This window comes from Simochromis diagramma, unplaced genomic scaffold (genome assembly GCF_900408965.1).
Source record: "Simochromis diagramma unplaced genomic scaffold, fSimDia1.1 OVJJ01000577.1, whole genome shotgun sequence".
Taxonomy (NCBI): domain Eukaryota; kingdom Metazoa; phylum Chordata; class Actinopteri; order Cichliformes; family Cichlidae; genus Simochromis; species Simochromis diagramma.
In genome coordinates, this window is record NW_024387339.1 from 234,543 (window position 1) to 259,191 (window position 24,649).

At 45.8% G+C, this 24,649-nt stretch overlaps 1 protein-coding gene across 6 annotated transcripts in view; it reads right to left on the reverse strand.

Annotated features, from left to right (window-relative positions):
* Nucleotides 1-24,649, reverse strand: part of LOC120718212 (microtubule-associated protein 4) — a 117,742-nt gene that overhangs the window by 61,742 nt on the left and 31,351 nt on the right. For 4 of the 6 annotated variants that reach the window (XM_040006642.1, XM_040006646.1, XM_040006645.1 and 1 more), the window contains exons 2-4: nt 22,975-23,163; nt 17,627-17,683; nt 857-970 (exon numbers count right to left, since the gene is read on the reverse strand). In XM_040006642.1, coding sequence (XP_039862576.1) covers nt 857-970; nt 17,627-17,683; nt 22,975-23,163 — 360 coding nt within the window. Of the gene's footprint in view, nt 1-855; nt 971-17,626; nt 17,684-22,974; nt 23,164-24,649 lie in introns of all 6 variants that reach the window. The other 2 variants (XM_040006644.1, XM_040006643.1) reach the window with 2 other exon arrangements.

Here is a 24,649-nt window from a genome sequence, read left to right on the forward strand (position 1 = left end):
CTGGGCGTGACGGCATTAACGATTCAAAAGGTGTGACGTGAGGGCAGACAGCAAAGAGGAGAGCAGACACAAATCATTATTTATACTCTATGTACAGTCTATGTTGCTCTGTGTTGGACTGATGCTAGAAATACTTTAAACAGAAACACAAGTGGGAGTCAGAGGAGTGGCCCAAAGAGGCTGAGCCGCTCAATCTTTACTTTAAAATGATACATTTAAACTACATTCATACAATAATTTGGGTTTTTACCATGTAATGCACATAATTTGTATCTACACTGGACAAAGACAAAAACCATTAGCGAATAAGCTGCATGGGTTTGGAAACGTGGTGGCTACACTCTGAGGCTGCTCCACCATGCAAAGCAAAGTAACGTGAAGCTCCAACTGCGCTGCTTCTCTGGGCCCGAGCGCCTTTAAGACGCGCTCAGGCGAGGAGCAGCCAGCGTGAGAAGCTTTTTGGAAATCACAGAGAACGACTGGTGCAAACATTTAAATCAACAATTTATATATAAATATTTATACATATATTCAATGTCAGTTTTCTTAAATCCTCCCTGACATCATGTTCATGCTTCCAGTTAGCGATACACTTGCTTTGTGTGTATATGTGATGCCCAAAGTCTATCTAGAGCCAATTCTGAGACAGAAAACCTTGAGATGGTTTGGATATGGGGCAGTCACTGGTTTGGAAGCTCGAGCACTGGTCCAGTCCAGTTTTTCTGATCCAAGTCAAAAACGACATCATTTCCTGAAAATGTCCCACTGTGACCACAGAAGGTCCAAACGATGTCGTGAATCAGTGTTAACGAGTTAAGATGAAAGGACGATACTGTGGAGCCACTAAACTCTGTACCTGATAAGAAGTCTGAAGCCAAGGCCTGCTGCTGGTCAAGCGAGTGTGGCCACACCTCCCCCTGCGGCTCCGGGTGCGACGCTGCCGCCTGTCCCCCCGAGGTCAGTTTACTACCTGCAGCCGCAACACAGATGACTGGATGTTAGTTCACTCGCCTCGCTGATCATGCTGATGTCTTCATTTTAATGACACAAGGCTACCAAAATCACACAAACATGCTGGCATACACATTACACAAATACAACAGGCATTGCCAAAATATACACAGTTGCACGGAGGGTTCTGTTGCACGAAAGAAAGACGCACACAGACACACAACTGTACTCTCACCTGCTAAATTTCCTCCAAAAGCAGATATCCCAGTGCTACACAACCAACAATCAGTGGTGTTTGCTATGTGCTGCTCAGTGCCTCTGTCTGTCTCCACTGCAGCCTCAGCTGGCTGTGAGCTACTAACACTGTGAACCCCCAGTCACACATACACACATGCACACGCAAAATCACCACACACAGGGACACAAACACACAGACACACACACGCGATCACAGTCGGGGAGTCTGGCTTTGGTGTGGTGACGTTTTACTGTCTGTCTAGTTCAGGTCCCAGGCCCCGCCAGCTAGCGCCTCCCCTCACACTGCCTGACTTCGCACAGCCCTCTCCTTTCCTCTCTAACCCTGTAATCATGCTTCAGCTCTTGTCCAACAAGTCCCAGACCTCCAACTGACTGTTTGGGTGCGAGAGGTTAAAACGGAAAGAGTCTGCGGAATAAGGACGAGGAGGGAAAGGCAGGCTGGCGTCAGCGAGGACGCAGAGAGGAATTGGTCAGACGTTTCAGTGAGAAGAGATAAGAAAAGCAGAAAAGAGGATTTCTAGGATGAGCGAGCGTAAAAGAGCAGACAAACAGAGCAAGGAATAGAAGAAACGGGAAGGGACTGAGGAAGGGGAGTAATGGAGGGAGGGGAGTAGCTGCGGAGAGAAGGAGGGATACACCGTTGGCAACCCTCTCCTAGCTGTGTCCACAGAGGGTGACAGTGAGGCGAACAGACAGGACGCCACCCAAAGTCAAAAAAGCTTTCATATATCAGACGTGCACGGGGCCGTGGTGGGGTGCGCATCGTCTGTCTCGACAGGAGGCAGAAAACATTCCGTCGGCAGGGTCACCACTCGCTCAAAAACACTGGTGCTCGAGCTCAGGCTGGATTGGGTCGGTCCCTCTGTCTCACCAATGAGATCACAGGCTACATACAATCAGGCACATATTTCTACTGCTATGGTTCTGTCCAAGGTGCTGAAACCAGCAGGAGCGGAGCCTGAAGTGCACAGTATGGAACCTTGCTCCCTAATCAGTACACGAACCACCACTCGATACAGAAGATTAGGAAGATATTTCACATATTTTCAATTCGCTCTGCTTCTGTGCTATTATTAGAAACACCATACTGTCTGCTGGGCACCCATCACTCAAAGAAAACATCTGTAAGGCAACAGTAGAAGTTGTACTAGCAGCCAGAACCAATCAGTCAGAAGCCTTTGTAACCGTGGTCGCTGCACGCTTCGTATGACCTTGCTTCACTTCCAGTCAGAGCTGTTACTACATGTGGGGTTACAGCGCTCCACAATCCAGCATCGACCTTACACCCACCCGTAAAAAAACTGTAAAAAAGAAAAGAATGAAGCAAATTACTTCTACATAAATTGCACAGGTACATTGGGAACAGTTCATAATACAGCCCACTAGTCCAATCACGCCACGGAACATTTATTTTTCTACGTTCATGCAGCACTGGCGGCTCGTGGAGTTAGCGACATATGCTAGCCGCGCCATGGAGCTGTGGCAGCACAGTCTGAGATGCATTTTTAAAAGTCTGCACGTCATCAGCACACACTCTAACTGCCTGCTAAAGACTTGCTGGAACTATCTGAAGGCTCAATGACCCACGAGACCATTGCCGACCTTCACCACACTCTTAATGGTGTTAGTGTTTTCCAGAGTGATTCATGATGAGAGGAAAATAAATGTACATGTGTAGATTTAGTCCAAACGGTTCTCATGTTTCCTCCTGTTTCCGAATGCGTTGGTGGGTGACCGGAAAGCGTAACATACCAGCGATTTGTCACATGGCGTAGCGTGTTACGCTTCAGGAGTACGAATGTGTTGTAAAGACGCTGAATCCTGAAGCCTAACAGGACTCTCATGTTCCCAAAGCCTCTGGGTTAAACTTGCCTTTTTGGATCTTTGTTTTATTTAACATCAATTATGCTGATGTGCATGATGGCTGGATGTTCTAGTATTCAATTGTTCTTTTATGTTACCAATATGAATGTGACTGTTCTCCTCTTTCAACTACCATAACTTTGGAAAGCAGCACATCCTTTCCAGTAAAATACCAGGAAGTCAGTCAAAGTTAAGCCACTCCATAATACTGCCAGCTGTCCAACTACTTACAATGAAGATGGGAAATATTGATTCTTTTTCTGCAGACTTTAAACCACTTACACTATATTTTTGGTCTCCTTTCCCGTAAAATACCTGCTAATTTAAAATGAAGAGCGTGCTACTTAAAATTACTTACAATGTAATTACTTCTGCCTACAACATGCTGATCGTTCATGCCTCATCTGCTTGTACCGATCTTGGCACGTTCACAGATATCTGCAGAAAGTTTCATTTCAATATTAGTCTTTTAATCCACTCTGAAGTCGTCTGCACATACTGTCTGCATCACACCAGATACAGCGTCCAGGGGCTGAAATTTGCACTTAAGTGTTCACTTTTGTGTGAAACAATGGGATCTGGGCTTGGTGAATGTTTTTGCACCTCAGGTCTTTTAGCTTAGACAAATTGTGAGTAGTTCAGTTCAGTCCACGGGGGAAAATTTCATGCTGGATTTGTGCTGTTGTGTTTAATGTACCGATGGTGAACTGCTCAGCCTGAAAGAGGGACGAAGACCGACTGTGAAGCAGCACAAGTGAGTGCAGGTAAGTGTGTGCGCCAATTTGAACAGCTCCTAGCAGGCGAGTCAGTGCGCAATAGGACGCTCATTACAGTGTCAACACTCATCATGACTGCTTGACCTTTAAGCGTCTCCCTAGAGGGCAACACTGAGCTCTGCTGGCTGATTTTGTTTGAGCATTGCTAACTTTGCATTACAAAGTTTAAACTCTGGGGAACCTCAGATTTTGAAAACTTCTGTTGTGTGTTATTTTTAAAGAAGTGTTAGCGCTAGCAGACTTTTCTTGTGGTATCACAGGTCCCACCACAGATACTAACCCCAAATTGCTCTCCGATGCATCCACTGGAGTATGAACGTGTGTGAATGTTAGCTATGAAGCACTTAGAAAGATGTGCTTGTGCGAATGGGTGTGAATGGGTGAATGCACAAGTTGTGTGAAGCGCTTTGAGTGCTCAGATGAGTAGAAAAGCGCTATGTAAGAACCAGTCCATTTACCATTTGATGGTAACAGGCTAGCTTTTGGCTTTCTAACATTTGTCTAGAGTTGAATGTTAACCAATGTGTCTGCATCTGTTAAATTAAAAAAACAAACCAATAAGGAAGTGAAATGGATCAAATGTGTGACACATCTGAAAGCAGCAATGTTTTCATGTAAAAGTGGAAGATCATAACTGCAAACCTGCTTTTCCTGAACCATAAGATTCTGCAAACGCCTGTTCAGATGTAGTCATTTCATCTTTCACATAGCATCTGGATGCGGCTCACACAGAAATTTATATTCGGTGAGGTGCTGGATTGATTTAAAAAGGAGGGGAAACCAGTTCCACTCCAGTTCCAGTCTTACATTTGTAACGCCTAAGCTGTCATGTATGGCTTATTTTTTAAAGTGGACATAAAACAGTAAATGTATGAGTTTAATTTAATCATTTAACTCAAAAACTGTCATATATGTAACTCTGTGAAGCTGGATTTAAGGAGGAAGTCTTAGGGGGTCGCTTTTGTACCTGGCTGCAACAATGAGTTTTATGTAAAGACAGCAGGGTTGTTTGGCTATCTGAACTGAAATGGAAATGCACCTGTTAGCGCTAATGTTTGGGTTTGGGAAAACAGCAGTTTAACCCACATACTCGTTAATGTTAAGGCTTGGATTTGTTTTAGCCGTGTGCTAAAGAGGCTCCAGAAGAGGCGACCTTTGAAATGAACTCCCATTTGTTAGCACAGCCTTTGTGCTGAAAGTGTTTGAACAGGCACTGATTCCATAAAGAAAAACGATTTGCTTGTTACGTGCTTGATGCTAACAGATTAACTCCGGTTCTTTCAGCTGGAAGTTCAGCTCAGTTCTCTTGGACCACTTGATCTCTAAGGGTGGTCACATCAGCACTGCTGCACTGCTTTCACCATCCAGCTGTAGGTCCAGTAAGCAATCAATGCTGCTAAAAAACAAGCCTCCAAAAGCAAAATCCCTCAGCTAGTATGAAACAAGAGGGTGCCTTTGCCCAGTAAGGGCTCGTACCTCAAAGTGTGACTTTTGCCCGAGAATAATAAGTGGGAGTCTTTGTGTATTGAAAGCTAAATTCTGCATTACGTAAGAGCTGCTGCTGCTGGGGGTTGCCTGACCTCAGTATGAGGACAAAATATGGCAACACAGACTGCAGCAGCTACTGCTTAGACACATCAGAGGCATCTGAGGACACACTCAGAACTGCTCTGCCATAACTGCACACACACACGCACGCACGCACGCACACACACACACGCACACACACACGCACACACACACACGCGCACACACGCACACACACACACACGCACACACACGCGCGCACACACACACACGCACACACACACGCACACACGCACGCACGCACGCACACACGCACACACACACGCGCGCACACACACGCACACACACACACACGCGCACACACACGCGCGCACACACGCACACACACACACACACACGCGCACACACACGCACGCACGCACGCACGCACACACACACACACGCACACACACACACACACGCACACACGCACACACACACGCACACACGCACACGCGCACACACACACACACGCACACGCGCACACACACACGCACACACACACGCACACACGCACGCACGCACACACACACACGCACGCACGCACGCACGCACGCACACACACACACACACGCACACGCACACACACACAGCTTTGCTTAATCCTACTCATGCATGAACTAGTTGTAGAGGGGGCATTGTAGGACTCGTAGGACAAGTTCAGGATGCAGAAGGAGTCAGCCAAGGAATACAGTCAGTCTGACTTGGTTATGACCTCGTGCCTACGACCTGACCTAACAACTACGACTCTAGAGCAGAATTTTAACAGCATAGCTTTGGATGAACTGGTGTAGACAGAAAGGACTTTGCTTTAAAAAAGTGCTTGTGTGACTGGGTGAAAAAGGCGCGTTGAGTAAAGTGCTCTGAGCGCTTCAGCAGTGTGAAAGAGGGCTTTATATTCCCATTTACCTACAGTGGAGCTGTGAAAGTCATAATGACTGATGGGACTGATGATCTGCGATACTTCAAGAGTCACATTTAGAGTCTGTCTGTATAAGTGATTCTCATCCTTCAGAGACAAATCATAAGCTCCCCGTGACAGCAGCCCCGTAAACACACCTCACTAACGTCACAGGAGAAGAATTCTTGGACCAATAGCTGATTAGTAGTTCACCTATTGACCAATCACCTTTGAACAGGCTCTGCTTACAATTACAAATGAATCTGAAGTATCAGCAATCAGACTCAGTTTAGCTGATTCAGGATTTCAATTTTTAGCCATCTTGAAAAAAAATACTGTACAAAGGTTATTCCCATTTCTGTTTCTTTTCCATGTATTGTTCCATGTTGCTGTACTTTTAGCCAGGTAACAGTTACCTGCATGTTAACTCTGATCTGGTATTACACTGCTGCAAGGTAAACACATCTCAAACCCTGCAGGACTGTGATGTATTTGCTGCTAATCGTCAGCTGACTCCTTTGTCCAGCACGTAATCTGTCTCAGCTCCCATTCAGAAAAAGATGAATTCTTACGTAACCACAATTAGGGACCAGAACCGCACCCAAAATAAAATAAGAGACATCGTAGGTAAAGAACGGGGTCACTAAACTACATGGACATGAAAGGCTGCAACACAGTGTCAAAGAAGCAACTGTGATGTTTCTGCTGCTCTGCCAGATAGAGGGACTCTGTACCAGGCCTGACCGGGACAATGGGCTTGTCAGGTCAAAACAACACAGCATCACAATAAACATTTCCACAGCATCAGTACAACGACAGGGTCACGGCAAAGACTCCAACCTGCTAAATACAGTGGAGCTTTAAACAATACTGTAAAGCTGCTGTGGCCTTCTTACCCTTTAAAGTAGGTATGAGAGACTGGTGGACGGGACAGCTGTGAACAACAGTCAGCACAGGATCTTACCCGGGGGGGAAAAACTTATTTTGGTGTAAAGCAAGCTTATATTAAGAAAACAAAAGTGCAGTAAATCACAAAGCCTGCACAGATCCGTCGTGAACTTCCTATAATAGTGAAAATGTACAGAGCGTGCTCTCTAAGAATGAGGCCATGGCCTACTTGGGATCTTTAGGAATCCTTCACTGTTTAGACAAGACAGCTTGCAACTAGGTTCGTGGCTATGGTGTGATTTCTAAGATAAAATGATGACAAAGGAAGCTGCAGTTTCTCTCATGTGAAGTGCTCTGAGCACAGAAAGACCCACGACTGTGAAGCAGTTCTACGAAGGGCTGTGAAAAGTTATCGAGCAAAAGAGTCGTTAATGTGGCGACAATCAGAGGACGTGCTGTGAGTGCGTGTCAGGCACAGAGATCAGATGGTTTTAAAATGAGTGGAACATCTCAAATGACAATGCAACAAAACATAAACATAGTTAAATATGTGAGGACAGCAGCTTACAGCAGCCACACTCTGCTTTACCAAAACGGTCTAATCTGGGTGGAGCTGGCAGGCGAGGCTGCTGTCCTCCAGCTGACCTCCTCCTCTGCCTGCTCCTGAGCCTCTCTGAGCTGTGATAGGAAGCATGAAGCGGCCGGGTCAGGGCTGCTGCAGGACCACGGGCGCTCAGTGACGGTTCATCGAGGGGACAGACTGCCGTTCGCCCCTGACAAACATCGACGGTGTCTTGTTGATTCAGCCACGCCACCGCATTAATCATGTAGTTGGAATCAGTTTGAATCCAAGTAAATTTCTATCCACCGTTCCTGGAACCGTCCTCCCCGAACTTTGTACTAAATGGAGTTTATGTCGAGGTGTGGAAGCTGCATTTCATTGCTGTTTAAAACTTTGCTTTACAGGGTAAAAATGTGAGCGAAAACAGAACAAGAAAGATAAGGGAGGACATCACATATCCTGAGAAAGGATTAGGAGAGCCAGCAGTCCCTCTAAAGTCATGGACGCTGTCCAGAAATAACCATATGGTACTCTAGTGGTCCTCTGGATACTGAATCTGCTTTTATATCTCCTGCAGTCACCGTCTCTGGAGGTGGGCGTGGCCTGAAGTACACCCTGTTAGCTTACATGTATTCATCTTGAACTGTTCCCGCAGATCTGTCCTGTGTGAAACACTACAACACAGATGTAACGATGAAGCTGCACCAATACACAAATCTAACAGACCTGTGAGGGGAGGAGGTCGAGGTCCTGGAGGAAACCAGGCCGTGGACAGCTAATGCAGTGATGAGACTAATGCAGCGTGTGAGAGTGATGTGCACTGACAGGCAGGAGAGGGGCAAGGTGTGTTTGACGTGACGTCTCTGTAGCGCGAGTGTGTGTGTGTGTGTGTGTGTGTGTGTGTGTGTGTGTGTGTGTGTGTGTGTGTGTGTGTGTGTGTGGGACCTGCAGACATCTTTAAAACACAAACGCACATATACATAGCTGTCAGTGAATCCTTCCTCCCTCCATACGTTCTCCCACTCTGTGACCCCTGTGATGTCACCGTCTCCCCCTCACCTCCTCGTCTCAGCCTGAAAACAAGCTTTGGAATGAGATGAGCGTTCCACGGAATGAGAAACATTCCCTGATCTTCTTCACATCAGTGATTGTTGGTTTCTGTTGTCAGGATTAAGGAGATGAATGACCTCTGAGGGATTTCTGACTTCTTTCTTTCTTTTCTTTGCTCATATTTGCAATCGTGCACGCCTCGCTGTTACGCATCACAACCGGCTGTACTAAGCCGAGCGGGCGGGGGGGGCGTTCAGCTCCAACCAGCAGGGATTTCTCAAACCTGTCAAAGCAACAGATGAACGGGTGCACGCTTCAAAGTGCAGTGGAGAGCACAAGTTGTGCGCTAGTTGCCCAAGTTGTTGCTACCCTCCCAGAGCATTTCCCACGTGACGCCACACTCAGATCTCCACACTCAAGAAGAGTGGGTGTGGTGGCGTACAAACACACATGCATCCATGCAGGGTTGCACAAACGCATACACACACCTAATAAAAGAGGTCGTCACGCACAGACGGTGGAGACAGAAAGCTTCACAGAGGGAGGAATTAGGGTTTTTTTCCCAGCTTGGGGATTAAAGCCACATCATGAATATTTTAAGGAAAGATTTAGCATTTCTACCAAATCACTTCAAGTAAAATCAGGATGTGAGAAAGTCAAGTCGCCCAAATATGTGCTCAGCTACAAGTGTGAAGTTATGGTGCTTCGATCGCATGAACCCTATGTGACATAACTGAAACCAGGCCGGTGTGGCTGCTGAGGCTTCAGACAGCTGGCAGATTTGTCAAATACTCCAATGTTTTTGGTCATCTTGGTCACAGATCAGCCAAAACAAATGAGGAAATCAAGAAAATAAGACGGCAGGTTTGTGCAGCAGACTGACAGCAATAACATCTTCTATTTTTAGCCTTTTAGTCTAAAGTCTGAACAAACAGAACTCCAAACATTATCAGGAGAGAGCAAACCAGTGACTGACTTGAGTTTATGGTACTGTATGTCTTTACTGTGTGATGCTATATAAAACATATGACTAAAGTCTTCAGCTCTTCGCCTTCACCCAGCCCTTTAAAACACACTTTAAAGGTGCAGTCAGCCATTTTTTTGTAAGTTATTCAACAGAAAAAAGAATATTGTACTTATAACTCACATTGATCAGGGGGTAATTATGTCTTAGAAAAGACTGATGGATTGTCATAAACTTAATTCAATAAAAACACATCGAAACATGGACCTGTCATCTTGACCATGGCAACAACAGTCGCCTCAATGCGCTTTATACTCTAAGGTCGACCTACAATAACACATATAGAGAAAACCCAACAATCATATGACCCCCTATGAGCAGCACTTTGGTGACAGTGGGAACGAAAAACTCCCTTTTAACAGGAAGAAACCTCCGGCAGCACCAGGCTCAGGGAGGGGCGGGGCCATCTGCTGTGATTGGTTGGGGTCTGTTTTATGTATGCAGCTAGCAGAACTGAGAAGTTGTACTTGAGTAGTTTCTTACTTTTACTCCCTACATTTTTAAACACAAATCTGTACTTTCTACTCCTCATATTTTCAAAACAGGCTTGTTGCTTTTGGTTCAACATGTGAGGAACGTTATTATTTCCTGTCACTGCACGGCCTGCAGACATCAAACCGATTTGAGCCTGAACAGTAACACGTGCACCGTTCGTGTATTAACCACCAGAGGACGTCACATCAACAACTGCAGGTGTCCGGAAGATGCAAAAGCGAGTAATCACTTTAAGGGGTAGGTAATCCAAATGCAGGGTTTCTATCAGCTCCACAAACACACAAACTGTTTGTGTGCAGTTTGTCTCACAGTGTGTTGCAGCTAAAGGTGCAGCTGAGACAGGACAGGAGAGAGGCTAACCGAAGGATGCTCAGTGGGGTTCGAGAAACTGGACGTTTCAAGCTTACATGTAAATTATTATTATTTTCCTTCTTTTCTTCTAAGAAGTGAGACTAAAGTTTGGATCCCATCTACTGCTATTATTTGATCATTACGTTAATACAGCACGAGGCTCAGTTAGCTGTGCACAATAGAAACGTCCTCCAAAGAGCTACTCTTACCTTATTACTTTGAGTACATTTCAGAGTCTCTACTTTTTAACTGAATCACTACTTCAGCGTTTACTGGAGTATTTTTTCAACAGTAGTATTTATACTTACACTACTGTACTTAAGTACAGAATGTCTGTACTTTGTCTGGTGGCTGGTTACCAGCCAAATATTTCGTATTCGTCCATGTAGACGTCCATGTTTCATGGCTGCACATTCAGGCTCAAGATATGAAGGATTAAACCTAAAGCGCTTCGGAAAGAGGCAGAGCGCCCAGCAGAATACATTTGGACCCAGGAAGTCGCTGCCTGGTCTAAGCCAATGGAAACCTCATAGGGTTCATTTGGATTAGTTAATTTTTCTTGGTATGAACTAGATGTTAACTAGAAGTTCATAGATCGATAGAAAAAGAAATCAGAACCCTGTTCTTCATGTTTCTGCGAGCTGAAATGTAACTTTACCTTTTAAAAAAAGTCTGAGCGCACAAACCAAAGGGAGGTGCTCATCTCTGACATCCACACTGACAACGTTCCTCGGAATATCAGTGTTCATGGCACGACTCAGATAAACTAGTTTGGTTCATAGTAGCAGCCAGTTCGATAAGTGCAGACAGGTTCTTCATGACCTTAATGTCTCTGATCAGGGGAAAATAAAGCCGTGGGGAAGGCGGGAACTCTCTGAATGAGAACGTGAGGCTACAGGAATCTGCTGCATGGAAACATGATTCCCACAGTGTGAAAGATGGGAAACCAAATCCCACAACTTCAGCTCACACAATACTTTCCCTTAATGTAATTTGGGTGTTGAACATGGTGCCCGTGCTCAGGCTCCTCCGCCCTCTGGCCCGCCTCCACCTCATCTCAGCACTACTGTGACTGCCTGACGCAGACCTCCGCCGTGCCATCCGTGATCACTGTTAGCGCGGTGACCTCACAGCCCGGCTCAGGTGAGCGTTAGGTTTGCAGAACGGACTTTAATAAAAACATCTGAACCGTGACGAGGTTTTTGATGATACTACAGTGCTCAGACGGGTTTCCTTCATCAACAGTTTTAATACTCCACAAACATTTCTTAAAGTCGAATTATCTAAAAATAATAAATACATTTTCCTCCCTGTGTTGAACATTCTGACAGAAAGCGTTCGAGCGGCGTGTTGCCAAAGTCTTGCCATAAAAGCTGAAATCAACTTAACCTGCACCTGACTCAACCTGCTCCATGTAAGGAGGATTAATCCCACCGTGAACCTCCGACACAAACTCCATGCTCGCTCTTCTGCACACTTGTTTGATGGTAATTTGTTGTGATGGCAGCTTGTCAACCCAAATGTACTCGTAAAAAATAAGCTTAATGTCCATTCCTGCCAAAAGTGACCAGTTTGGTTGTTTGGCACGTTTTTCTGCAGTTCAGCTGAGGATGATGGAAAGCTGTAGAAAAAGCACATGAGCTGTTACTCCAAATAAAAAAGACAAAAACCGGATATAGCTGGGAGACCTCTTTCCAAAAATCCATTTTTTACATTGTGCAACAGATTAAATGTGCACAAAGGAAAAAGAAGCGTAATAAAGAAATAGGCTTCAGCTCTAAGAAGCACCGGAAAATCATTCCACGGTGGCACACGCTAATCTCCCAGCGTTACGTTAGGAAACGCCGCCGCCTCCAAAGGCTGCAGGCAGGATTATTAAGCATGTTGTTCTCTTAGAAAGCTGCTACGATAGAGGAATATCTGGAAAAGGAACGAAACTTTGCAGCTAATATCAAAGGCTGTGAGAGACAGAAATAGAAAGCAGTCAGAGGTTTAGAGCCGTGTGGTTAGAAGAAAGAGAACTCAAAGGCAGGTGAGTGTGTGTTAATATTTCTGTTTATTGGCAAAGGCAGACAACAAAGAGAGTCTCTAAAAAGGACACGCAGATCGATGCCATGACAACAACTGACAGGAAACAGGCTAAACCTTTGTGGCACACAGTTGAACAATCCCTGCACCTAAAATGTTAACAGGTAACATACATGACTGCACTCATAGTGAAAGCTCCACTGAACTGTTGTTGGGTCTGTATCCAGCTTTAATGCATCACAGAGATATGCTGTTCATTTATAGGCAAAATGAGGGCCGCAGCAGGTGAATGTTGGCCAACAGTCAGAGCTGTGTGATAGAAAGCCACCGTGCATACTCAGCTGTAAATAATGAACAGCTGTGGGCGGCAGGTCCATGTTAACTCGTGGCTACCAGGAACGTATCACCAGTTTGGACAAACTAAAATGTTCGTCCGAAGGAACTGATGGCATACGTGATGATCGCAGCCACAGACCCAACAAACACAGGAACAGCTCTAAGAAGATTTAACAAGACGTACGTTTTTGAAACAGCAATTAAAAAGAATTGAAATGAAAGCTTTCAGAGCTACAAACCAAACTTTCCATCCTTCAGTGAAAAAGAATAAAAGACAGAACTGCGTCTCACTGACATCGTTCACATCAGTGACAGTTCGGTTTAGGCTTACCTACACATTTGGTTTATTAAGGATGGTGGAGAGGCCCATTAGGATCACATCAGGAGGAAGGGACAACCGGAAAAAAGAATAAATAGTTCTGTAGGGTTTCAATACACAAATACCTCGTGTGTGTGTGTGTGTGTGTGTGTGTGTTGGATGCTGGGTGTTGACAGATCAGGCTTGCAGCACTGGCAGCTCTGAAAGGGTTCATGCCTGGATGGTGTTTGAGTGTGTGAGGACACGAACATAAATCCACACGGGGCCACGACTCTGTTCATGTGACTTTAGGCTTCTACATCTGGGAAACTGACATGAATAGCACAGGACTTTATTAATAATGGACAAATGTGGCTGATTTGCAAAGGGAAAAAAATAGTGTTTGAAAGGAAACAGTGGAAAACCATTGAGGTCAAACGGGAACTGAAGAAGCAAACATGTGTGACCGTGCATACGTCCAGAAACAGCGCTGATGTACCCAGAGTGAGTCACAGTGTAGCAACACGTTATTTGGAGGAACAGCGTGTGCTGAAGTCAGTGTGTGTGTGTGTGTGTGTGTGTGTGTGCGTGTGTGTGTGTGTGTGTGTGTGTGTGTGTGTGTGTGAAGCTGATGTGAGGTCTTGTCCACAACCTCAGACTTTCTCCTTCATGCTGGATCAAGGAGCAGTGGATAGGACTGTGTGTGTGTGTGTGTGTGTGTGTGTGTGTGTGTGTGTGTGTGTGTGTGTGTGGGTACGGGGAGAAGGGAGGAGGTGCACAGAAGCAGAAGCACAGCGGGCTGACAGTCAGCATGGCGATGGAGGCGGGTTCTAGTCCTCTGAAGCGTGGGGATTGGGAAAGGATGAAAAACAGGGGCGTAGGATAAAAGAAGCATCATGGGAGCGGTAAGAAGGAAAAGTGTAAAAAAAACATTGCAGAAAAGAAATAATAAAACAGAAAGAAGAATATAGAACAACAAAGAAGAGTGTAAATATCACAAAACAGGGAGAAAAGAAGGAGGATAAACAGGAAGGGATAAGGAGGAAAAGGGAAGAAACCAGGTTAGTAAAGATGTCACAAAATCAACAATGAGAAAACATCTCGTCCTCAATTCATTACTGGACATGAAAAGATAAACGACATCCTACAGCTGAGTTTGTGTGCCATGCAGAAGCATCATGCAGAAGCATCATGCAGAAGCATCATGCAGCATCTCTGCGCACACACATCTGCATTTGCACTGTCAGGATTCAGCTTATGCTCTCAATCCTCTGACCCAGTTACCACTTATACCGCCTGCGTCCTTACCTTGGGGACTGCTGCAATAACAGTGATGATGGAACCACTGTGCCTGATGAGGCTGATGCTGTGTTTACCAAAGCAGGAAGAGAACAGCTTTATCAGCCTAAACTGTGCTCCTGCTGATCTCAGTACAGATGCAGTGTGGGAAATCAGCCACCTTTTTATTAGAAACAAACGCATGCAAACACCACGGTAACCACGGTAACACAAGTTGCCCGTGCATGCAGACAGTTACTATGGACTTATTTACATGCAGACCGCTTCCTCCCACTGTCATCAGCATCCATCCTCACCGTGACTTCATCTCAGTGGATCCTACACGGGATGTGAATCAGCAGCGGTTCGACTCGCAGGGCGGCTGATTGTAAACTGAACGTTCACTGCATGTGACTGACTACTGGAAGTGCTTCCTTTGGTTCTTGTTTGCTTGTGTTATAGATTAAAAGAGCCACTCGATTTACCGTGGTGCCTTTTTTCCATCAAAAGCCCAAACTCACCGTTCGGACCTGCTGCAGCCAAGACGACAGAAAGACCAAGGAGTAGACAAAGAAGCTCTTGGAAAACTAAATCTACAAAAGATGTTTGCAAAGCTGCACCAGTGGAGTTAGCGGCTACTAGTGGTGCAAGGGATCAAAACTCTCACGGTTCGGTTCGGATCACGCTTTTAAGTCACGGATCGGATCAATTCTCGGATCAGCAAAAAAAGAAAAAAGACAAAAACTGAACATTTACTTATTAAAGTATTTTTTGCCTGTTAAAAACATTCAACTCGAGACTCATTGCACGCAATTATAAAAAAAAATGATGGTACAATATAAAGCAGCACAGGGTTTTGTATCTACCACTCAATTCAATTCAGTTTTATTTATAAAGCACCAAATCACAACAACAGTTCTCAAGGTGCTTTATATTATAAGGTAGACCTACAATAATACACACCGCTCATGATATCGCACTCCGCTGTGATATAATGAGCGGTCACGTAGCTTTCCGTTGGAGCTCCACCCGTTTGTAGTTGGGCAACAGAAGATGCGTGCGACAGTTCAGCCATAACTTTAATCTTCTCCTGCTCATACATGCTTGGAACGATCTTGTCACTGAAGCGGACACGCAACGGGATATCATAGCGTGGCTCAAGCACGTTCATCACAGTTTAAACCCCTTGTTTTGCACAACAGAATACGGCCTCCCGTCTGCAGCTAAAGACCCCAACAGCTTCTGTAATAGCTTCAGCCCGGTCGGACTGGGCAGCAAAGGGCTGCTTAAATGCCATAACTATCGCTTGACAGACCCACCACGCCACCATACACATACTTTTTTCTTCTTTTTCGAATCTTCGGATCACGTGCGTGCCGAACCGTGGAGCGGGATCGGTTCGGATTGCGGATCAACCGTGATCCGCTGCACCACTTGCGGCTACCGACAGATTGCTTTCAGAGATGTGTGACTGTAATGTTTGCTGTTGATGCTCCACCAGTCTGTGGACACCGTGCAGTTCAGAGGCTTTTAGAGATCAACAGATGCATAATATTTATGTGGACGAATATTTGTATTAAATGAGAACGAGACTATGATTTTAACCAAAGGAATAGCAGCCCTAGAAATGTATTACTCCATTTCTAGGTTAGTTTATGATTACTAGTCTCAAGTCTTTTAAATCCACATTATGTTTGCCTGCCGGTGGCGCCAGTGTCCGGCAGCCTCGCCTCTGTCAGTGCGCCCCAGGGTGGCTGTGGCTACAATGTAGCTGCCATCACCAGTGTGTGAATGGGTGGATGACTGGATGTAGTGTAAAGCGTTGGCGTCCATAGGGACTAAGTAAAGCGCTATACAAATACAGGCCATTTACCATTTTGTTCACTGTTATTCCTTTTAGAGTGAAACAGATAATAAAGCAGGGCATGCTTTCATCAGGAAATAACTGGCAGATATAGATGAGCCGGCGAGGGCAGAGCTTAAACCTGCGTCTGTGTCATTTACTGTGAAGAGGAAGTGAATCAGCAGTAGGCTGGAGACTCTGCAAATACCTCTTCTTAGAGTCTGATTGGCCGAGAACAGACCTCCTCCACCCACCACCACCATATTTTCCCTGTGAGTGTAGAAGATGCAAGGATGCAACCCTACACACTGTGCTGATAGAGGCAGCAGTGGGAACTGGGCTTTGCCAGTGAGGGACACGATACACAATCACTTACATACCCATGCATAATCCTTTCTCCAGCAAAGCCATGCAGAGCAGCACTTTATGGTTCATCAGCATCGCGACCAAAAACAGCGAACAGAGGAACAGAAGTGTGTATGGGCTACTTAAGGTTGGGAGGTGGGAACAAAGACTACTCAGACTACTGGAAAGGAAAGTTTAAAAGAGAGAAAAAAACAGATGCTCTGATTTCCAAATGGAGCACACACCCACACACAACAAACACTCCTCTCATTGGTCTATTCGTGTTTGAGCAGACAGCCAGAGAGAGATCAGACAGTTCATTAGACGCTCTGTATGCGCTCCTCATCTCTGCTGCTTATTATTTCAAATGTGAGATCAATTTATTGCGATCGTATGCAACAGGACTGCTGAGCACACAGTGTGCAGCTGACGGTCTCTCCCAGCATTGCAAGGATCCCTGCTGATTATCAGCGCAACAATCTGACAACTTCCTGTAGCCACTTAAGACTCGCTGTCATGCAAATACATACAGTCTGATGTTAAACAGAAAAGCAAGTCTTTACTACTTTTTCTGTCTTTTTTCCAACGTTAAACTCGTTTTCTGCTCAGTTTGAGCATCCTGCAGATTTTAAAAAGCCCCAAACATCCCACACACAAACAGGTACACACAACCAATGAACGTGAAGCTCCAGATGGATGAAATGAAGCTCGACAGGCAAGTAAAGGTCAAGAGGCCATGATGGGTGGATGGCGACGACCAGCTGGCCTTTGCAAACAGACCAGCAGGACAGGCGATTGTGGGATATGTCTTACCAGGCTTTTGCACCCCACGAGCTTCCTGCTTGCCATTCTCCATTGCAGTACCCGCGTCTGCACACACACGCACACACAAACACAAAAACAAGCAAAGACATTACGATCCATCAGAGTGCTAATGGTTTGACCTGAGAGGAAATCAAACTGCACGCCGCTGCTCTGCACGGCGGACATACGACACACCGAGTCTGCAATCGAATGGAAACCACTGACCCTGTCTTTACTGGCTTTTTAAAGGGCATCTGGATATGGCTGCTGTTCACTTGAGGTGCGTGTTTGTCTTTGCCTGCCTGGGGCTGTGCTTGCTAATACCACAAAGGGCAGTTACGGTCAGGCAGGGGCAGGCGACGAGACGCATATATCGGCTGGTGTCAGGGGAGGATGCTGAAGGAGTGATGCTGTGTGACATGTGACTTATGAATTATTGACCTTTGTTTGAGAAATGTGAACTTCAGACACACTTTTACACAAGTAACTAAAACACTAACGACATGAATGTGCTGTGACGAGACTGACCAAACACTCTTAATAATGTCTCAGGAATGAGCAGTATGAGGACAGAAAGCATTGATTAGGGCACCGCCGACCTCAGTCTGGCCTCATGGTATCAATAGTGTCAACGGGTTTCACCATAAAGGTGCTGATACAGCACTCTTCTGTGCTAACTTAGCTAGGGCTGCTCGATTATGGCAAAAATGATAATCACGATTATTTTCACTGACATTGAGATCTCGATTATTTGACGATATTTATTTAACAATAACAATGTGTTGAATAATGACTTTAAAGATTGTCAAAAATAATATAAAATAGTGTGCAAAAACTGATAACAGTGCAAATGTTTGCAATATAAGAAATAAATGAAAAATGTAAACATCTGTGTTTAGTGAACTTTGCAGTGTTGCTCTGTGGTGCAGCTACGACACTGTAGCAAAGTTTACACACTGTGTCTGCTTGATCCACGTCTGACTGAACCCATAATGTTTCCACACCACTGAAGGTTTTTTACCTCAACGGCAGTCACTCTCCTCTCCAAGTAACATCTGCTTAGCTTCCCGAGCTTCCCGAGCTTCCCTCGGGTCCTCTTAATCAGCAGTCCCCAACCCCCGGGCCTCGGACCGGTACCGGTCCGTGAGTCGTTTGGTACCGGGCCGCGAGAGTTGAGGCTCAGGTGTGAAATGTACAGTTTTCAGGGTTTTTATCGGTTTTCAGCGTTATTTTGTTATCGTTTTTATCGTTTACTCGGTTTTCCTGGGTCTTTTCATGTGGTTATGAATAAATCTTCTTTTTTTCGGTACCGGTACTAGTTTTATTTTGTTGTATTTATCTGCGACACCTTAAAGGCCGGTCCATGAAAATATTGTCGGGCATAAACCGGTCCGTGGCGCAAAAAAGGTTGGAGACCACTGCTCTTAATTGTTGTGACGCGTGTTCGAAACGCAGAGAGGTGCGCTCGATTTGCCACACGGAGCAGCGCGAGAGTAAAGCACGAGGGAGGGGCTAATAATCGGCTCAGTCATTTTTAATGATCGTTGAAAGCCCAGATCGTAATCGAGATTAAAATTCGATTAATTGAGCAGCCCTAAACTTAGCACTCAGGAAGCAACAAGGAAGGAAACGTGTGTTTGGTCCATTATTGGTGTGTTCCAACGATTCCTCTCAGCTATAAATGACATACTGTTGATTTCTCTTTAAATGGTGACACATTTGTAAGGAAAGTGAATTTGTGGGCTGTACCCAAACCTTTCCACATCTTCTCTGCTACGTCAAACGTCTTAGTTTGCTGTTGACTGCTGTCGTTTATTGAATCGGACAATCGAAATCTGACAAAACAAGACAAACTGAGAATTTCTAAGAGGAGCCGGAGCAGGATGTGGAAGAAGCATACGCAGCCCCAACAGCCTGGCACCGCCTCCTCCTGCAGGTCACACACTGCTGTGGGGTCGTCAGCCAGTGTGGCTGCGTCGGTCAGTCTGGCTCAAGCTAATTCCACAAGTGTTCAGCTGGGTTGAGTTTCAGATCTGCAGGCAAGACGCTCCACCCTCTGCACTCGTGAACTGGAGGTAGTGTCTGTTAAACTGTAGGGGCGAGTGCTGTCATCTGGAGGGACAGAGTTCAGTCCCAGACTCTGGAGATATGGGACTGCTGCTGCTTGCATAATCTTCAGATCTCTGCACTGAGATTGCCTCCAACATTGCTTTAGTGGGAGATGCTGGCCCACACCATCGCACTGCCTCCATCAAAAGCTGTTGCAATGAGCATCACGTTCCTCCACACGTTCAGGTTCCAGTGCACGCGTTGCTGACAGCAGCACAAATGGTCTGATGGTGAAGGGCAGGCGTCCCAGCAGACGTGTGAGACTGGAGACTGACCGTGTGCTGCAGGGTAGCAGGTAGCTGCTGACCATATCGTCCTGCTAATCTGTAGCAGACTCTATGTGCATAAGTACTGACAGGGTTGTCTTGTTGGGGCACCAGCTTCACAGCCTGTCTCTGACTTCCCTCTACATGACGATGCTGCAACCATCAATAGCAGAATAAGCTGTTGCATTGGCAGAGAAGATCTGGCAAGTTTTTCATGGATGCAACCCACACACTCAACTCTGCTGCTCAACCCACAGAAGCATTTTCCTTACAAACGTGGCGCCATTTATAAACAGTAAAGACTTATTGACAAGAAGCAGTGTTACAGCGAAGAAATAACTGCTGATCCAAATCAAGACTAGGCTTAGTCACATACTAAAATTAATGCTAAATAACAGGAACCGTTTATTTTCCACAAGACTGGCAGGTATGGGAAACAAATGGAAATCCTTTTAAATTCCACAGTGGCATCATGGTGCTTTCTCCACTTTGTGAACAAGCTACAATGAAAACAAAGCTCTGAACCTTTCTGCAAATCACCCCACAGAGGTGCGTGTGAGAGTGCAAATGTCAGATGCAGTCAGATTGTGCCCAGGTACAAATAGCGCAGGTATTCTGGTGAATTCACACCATGCAAAGTCACGCCATGTGCTGCCCCCACCGAGCGCTGTGCAGACAGCTTGCCCACAAAACCAAAGGGGTGATTTCCAGAGGTAAGAACGTGCCTGGTGGAGACGACTTCCTGCTGCTTGTTACATGTGAAAAAAGGACAACTGTGGAAAACATCCCGTCCTGGGGAGTTTAGCTTTTCCAAACGGCCTAAGCAGCTTTTATCTGTTCCTAAACCGCTGGAAGCGCCTGCTGGAGGGCCTGGGAGCGCCTGCTGGAGGGCCTGGGAGCAGCTGGAAGTCTTTATCTACAAAGATAAACTTTAAATCTGCTTCTTCAGCTTTACAGACATTTTTTATTTTGGCTTTTTAAGTCTTATGTTTTTGAAGTTACTCATAACTGTGTATTATTTGTTTTATTGTTGCCCTTCTATTCACACTAAGCTCCTATTTATCTAAACTTTAATAATAACAACTTGTGAATAAATGCCCCATATCTCTGCTCTTCTTCGCCACTTTGTAATGGTCTGATTGGTCAGCTGTGCACATGGGAGGTTTTTCACGCCCAGAAATGTTCAGTTTTTCATAAAGATGCAAGTCTTACTCGACTAATCGTGCTAAACGATGCAGCGCTTCACAAGTACAGCATGATTTCTATCACAACGACGCAAGCAAGGGCACGTAAACAGCAGGATGCAAACCGGTGCATGCCGTACGTACATAAACACGCGCTGATGCATTCAACCACCGAGCACGGAAAGGACAGGCGTGCACAAAAACATACAGATAAAAGTCAAATACGACGGATGAAATGCACGAGTGCAGCACTGCACATTACTGGAGCACCGGGGCTCTGAAACAATAACTCACAGAGGGGGGAAAACAACAACAAATGTACGCCACCTCCATCTCCCTGTCATGCTGACAGAGGACAATGACTCGCGGACTGCCTCGCCCTGCTGTTTGGCACTCGGCGTGTCAGCATGTGTGCGTTTGTCCAAATGCACACAGCGTGCCACAGTTGATCACTGGCAACGCCACCCACGGCCCGTCCTGCAGCCGGCTGTCACTGACGAGTGCCCACACACAGTCTGACTGTCTGACCGAAGTGTCTGGCTAACCAAAACAGGCCCGAGAGCCGAGTCATTCTCGGCTAACCATCACTTCTTTTTTATTCGATCCATCTACTGTTTGTCAGCACTGGAGCTGACCTCTTTATTAGATCGTGTACTTTTGCATCCTTCTCAGCCACAGTTCAAACTGCAGACAGCAGCTTAATGTCGTCTCGCCACAGAGGTCAGTTTGGGACAACAGCTGATATTCACTTACTGCTTTCTTAAAGCTCTGACAGGAAACAACACTGGCAGCTCTTGACAGCTTACTTATTCTAATCAAGCTGTGGTGTTTGTCTCGGAGCTGCTGCCATTTGTCCTCGAACTTTGGAATTCCTTCTGATTCCTGCAAACTCAAACTCAGCCAAAGGGTAACGTGAAACTCCTCACGACAACAAATGCACCGCACCCAGGAGCTTCAACACGTCGCCCGCGGCTAATGACCCAAAGGCATCTGATCACATGTGCCACACTTATTTTAGAAGCTTTCTGGAGCCAAGCAAGTTGCTCAAGGACACTTCTTCTTCTTCTTCTTCTTCTGCATACTTCTAACCAGCTGTCTCACTTCCTCCCTGACACAGAGCATTTACTGACAGCTCACAATAAAAATACAGTTTCCTGTGTCATCCCCACATTTCACCAGCCAAATGTTCAAAGCACTGACTGCTGCTCTGCTTATCTTCCGGCTACTGTCTGTCCTGTGGGTGAATGACACCCGAGCAGATCCAAGATGGCAGCCAGCGTGCAGCAGCGCCTGCATCCATCAGTCATACAGGAGCAGCTGGAGTTCAGGTCAAAGGCACACCCTCTCTGCTTTAATGTTACACAGTGTTATAGTCTATGGGAAGAGGAGTATAACTGTACGCTGTATTACTGTTTCATTATTGTACTTTGTTTACAGCTGCTAAATTATTTTATCAACAATGCATCAAATATGAGTTGAAGTAACCAAACTACAGAGCATTATTGAGCAGTTTGCCTCAGCGCTGCAGAGCATGCATGTTGCATGTTGTTGCATGTGAACATCTTTTACAACATCCGTCTTGCTAGCCACAGCATCCCCCTGACAAACCCACAGTGCACACTGTGACAGCAGGAATCCTTCATAACCAGCTGCTAATCAGAAGCTGCGTGAAAGATATTTTTCTTAGGAGGTAAAAAGAAGAATGAATGCTGCGTTTAGATCGATGGATCCAGATAAACATGCTGTTCCCCTGCATGTGTTTGCCCATACGATACTGACGACATCACGTTCATCTCACCTGCCCTGGTGTCATCGTTGTCCAGCAGCGGGATGTAGTCCGTCTTTCCCACCGTCTCTCCGACCTTATCGTCAAAGTGCTCCGCCTCCAGCTCAGCCACAAAGTCCCGGTGCACCATGTTCTCCGGGCCGGGCTGGGGAACGCTGTCCGTCAGCGCATCGCTCAGACTCAAGTCTAACTCCGCCATGGCTGCAGACAGAAAGACGCACGAATAAACAAGAGTCCCTGTGTTTTTTTTCCTGGTACAGATTCACTTGAAACATAATTTCACCTAAAGTGAAGATCGTCATCTTTTACAGTAATCCAAGTCAATCGGCCTTTTACTTCCAGCAGATTTGTATCTGCAGCTTGAACCATCCAACCAACTATGACAGATTTATCAGCATTATGTGATCAGTAAAGATGCTCGGGTGTAATTAGACATGGGATCATTGCCCCGAGCAGCTCCCACGTCACTGCCTGCAGCTCAGGGTACGAGCTGAGCTGCTAACCTGTTTGTAAAACACAGTCCTGGCACACTCGTAAGCATGATGTCATCACTCTAGCTTTGCGCCTTTAAAACACTTTTCTTTAAATGTGGTGATTAAGGGAAGCACCGGGATTACTAGTCCCACCTGCAGGTTAATTTACAAACACGGAGTCCTGAATCCTGGATTTTCTCTGCAAACCTCTGCAGGTATATGAAGACAAAGCGAGCGGACAGAAAGTGAAAAATGGAAATGATAGGAGAAGTGGTCAAAGGAAGTTAGAAAAACTCAGTTCCAGCCCACTGGATCATTTGCTCAGGAAGTCATGCTTGCTTGGTGTGATCAGAGGAAAAACATTTGACGTGGACTGAACTGGGCTTCAGATTTGTATCCTGAGGTAGGACAGGCGTAGCCAAAAGACCTGCGTTAGCTGGCATTCCCCCTGCTAAAGTCTACCACCAGCAAGGACTAAACCTGACCGCTCCTGTGCTCGAAGGGGAACTACACAGAAGAAAACTTTTCCACTGATAAAAACTCCATCTGCCACAAGGGGGCGGAGTTTCAAACGAGATCAGGGTGTTTGAATGAAACCGACGAGCTGGAACCAGACAGAAGCACAGTCTGTGCCTACACATGAGTTCAGCTGACCAATGGGCACCTTGGGAATCTGCAGAGTCCTGCTGTGTCATCTTCCAGCTATAATGCCAGATTATCTTGGCCACAGAAGCAGCCAGCCTTTCTCTGCTGCTCAGACACATTAATCTGTCTCAGTTCTGCTTCTGCTCCACACTCTCATCATCAGGTCCACTGTGTCCAAAACACTGGGTCCACGGTCAGGGTCGAGGGCGTTACAACATCCAGCCTGCATTGACTTAATATGTGTTCTACGTTGGGTGTGCTAACTAAACTCCTATCCACACATGAATAAATATCATTAGTCCATGCATGCAACACATCTGCAGTACAAACACAGCAAGCCAGCACCAACTCAACTCTCTAGCCCCATCTACTGGATGATCTTCTTATTGACTGCACAAAGAGCAGGTACAGGTATCCTCCCCAGAAACGCTGCCAGTCACATAACTGGGTAGAAGAACTGTTTATTTGTAGTTTGGCAGCCTTTAATGACAATTAGGAACAATTCTCTTGCACTCTTTAGACTCATTTGGGGTTCTTATATTTTCACATACTGGTGGGTACAGGTTCAT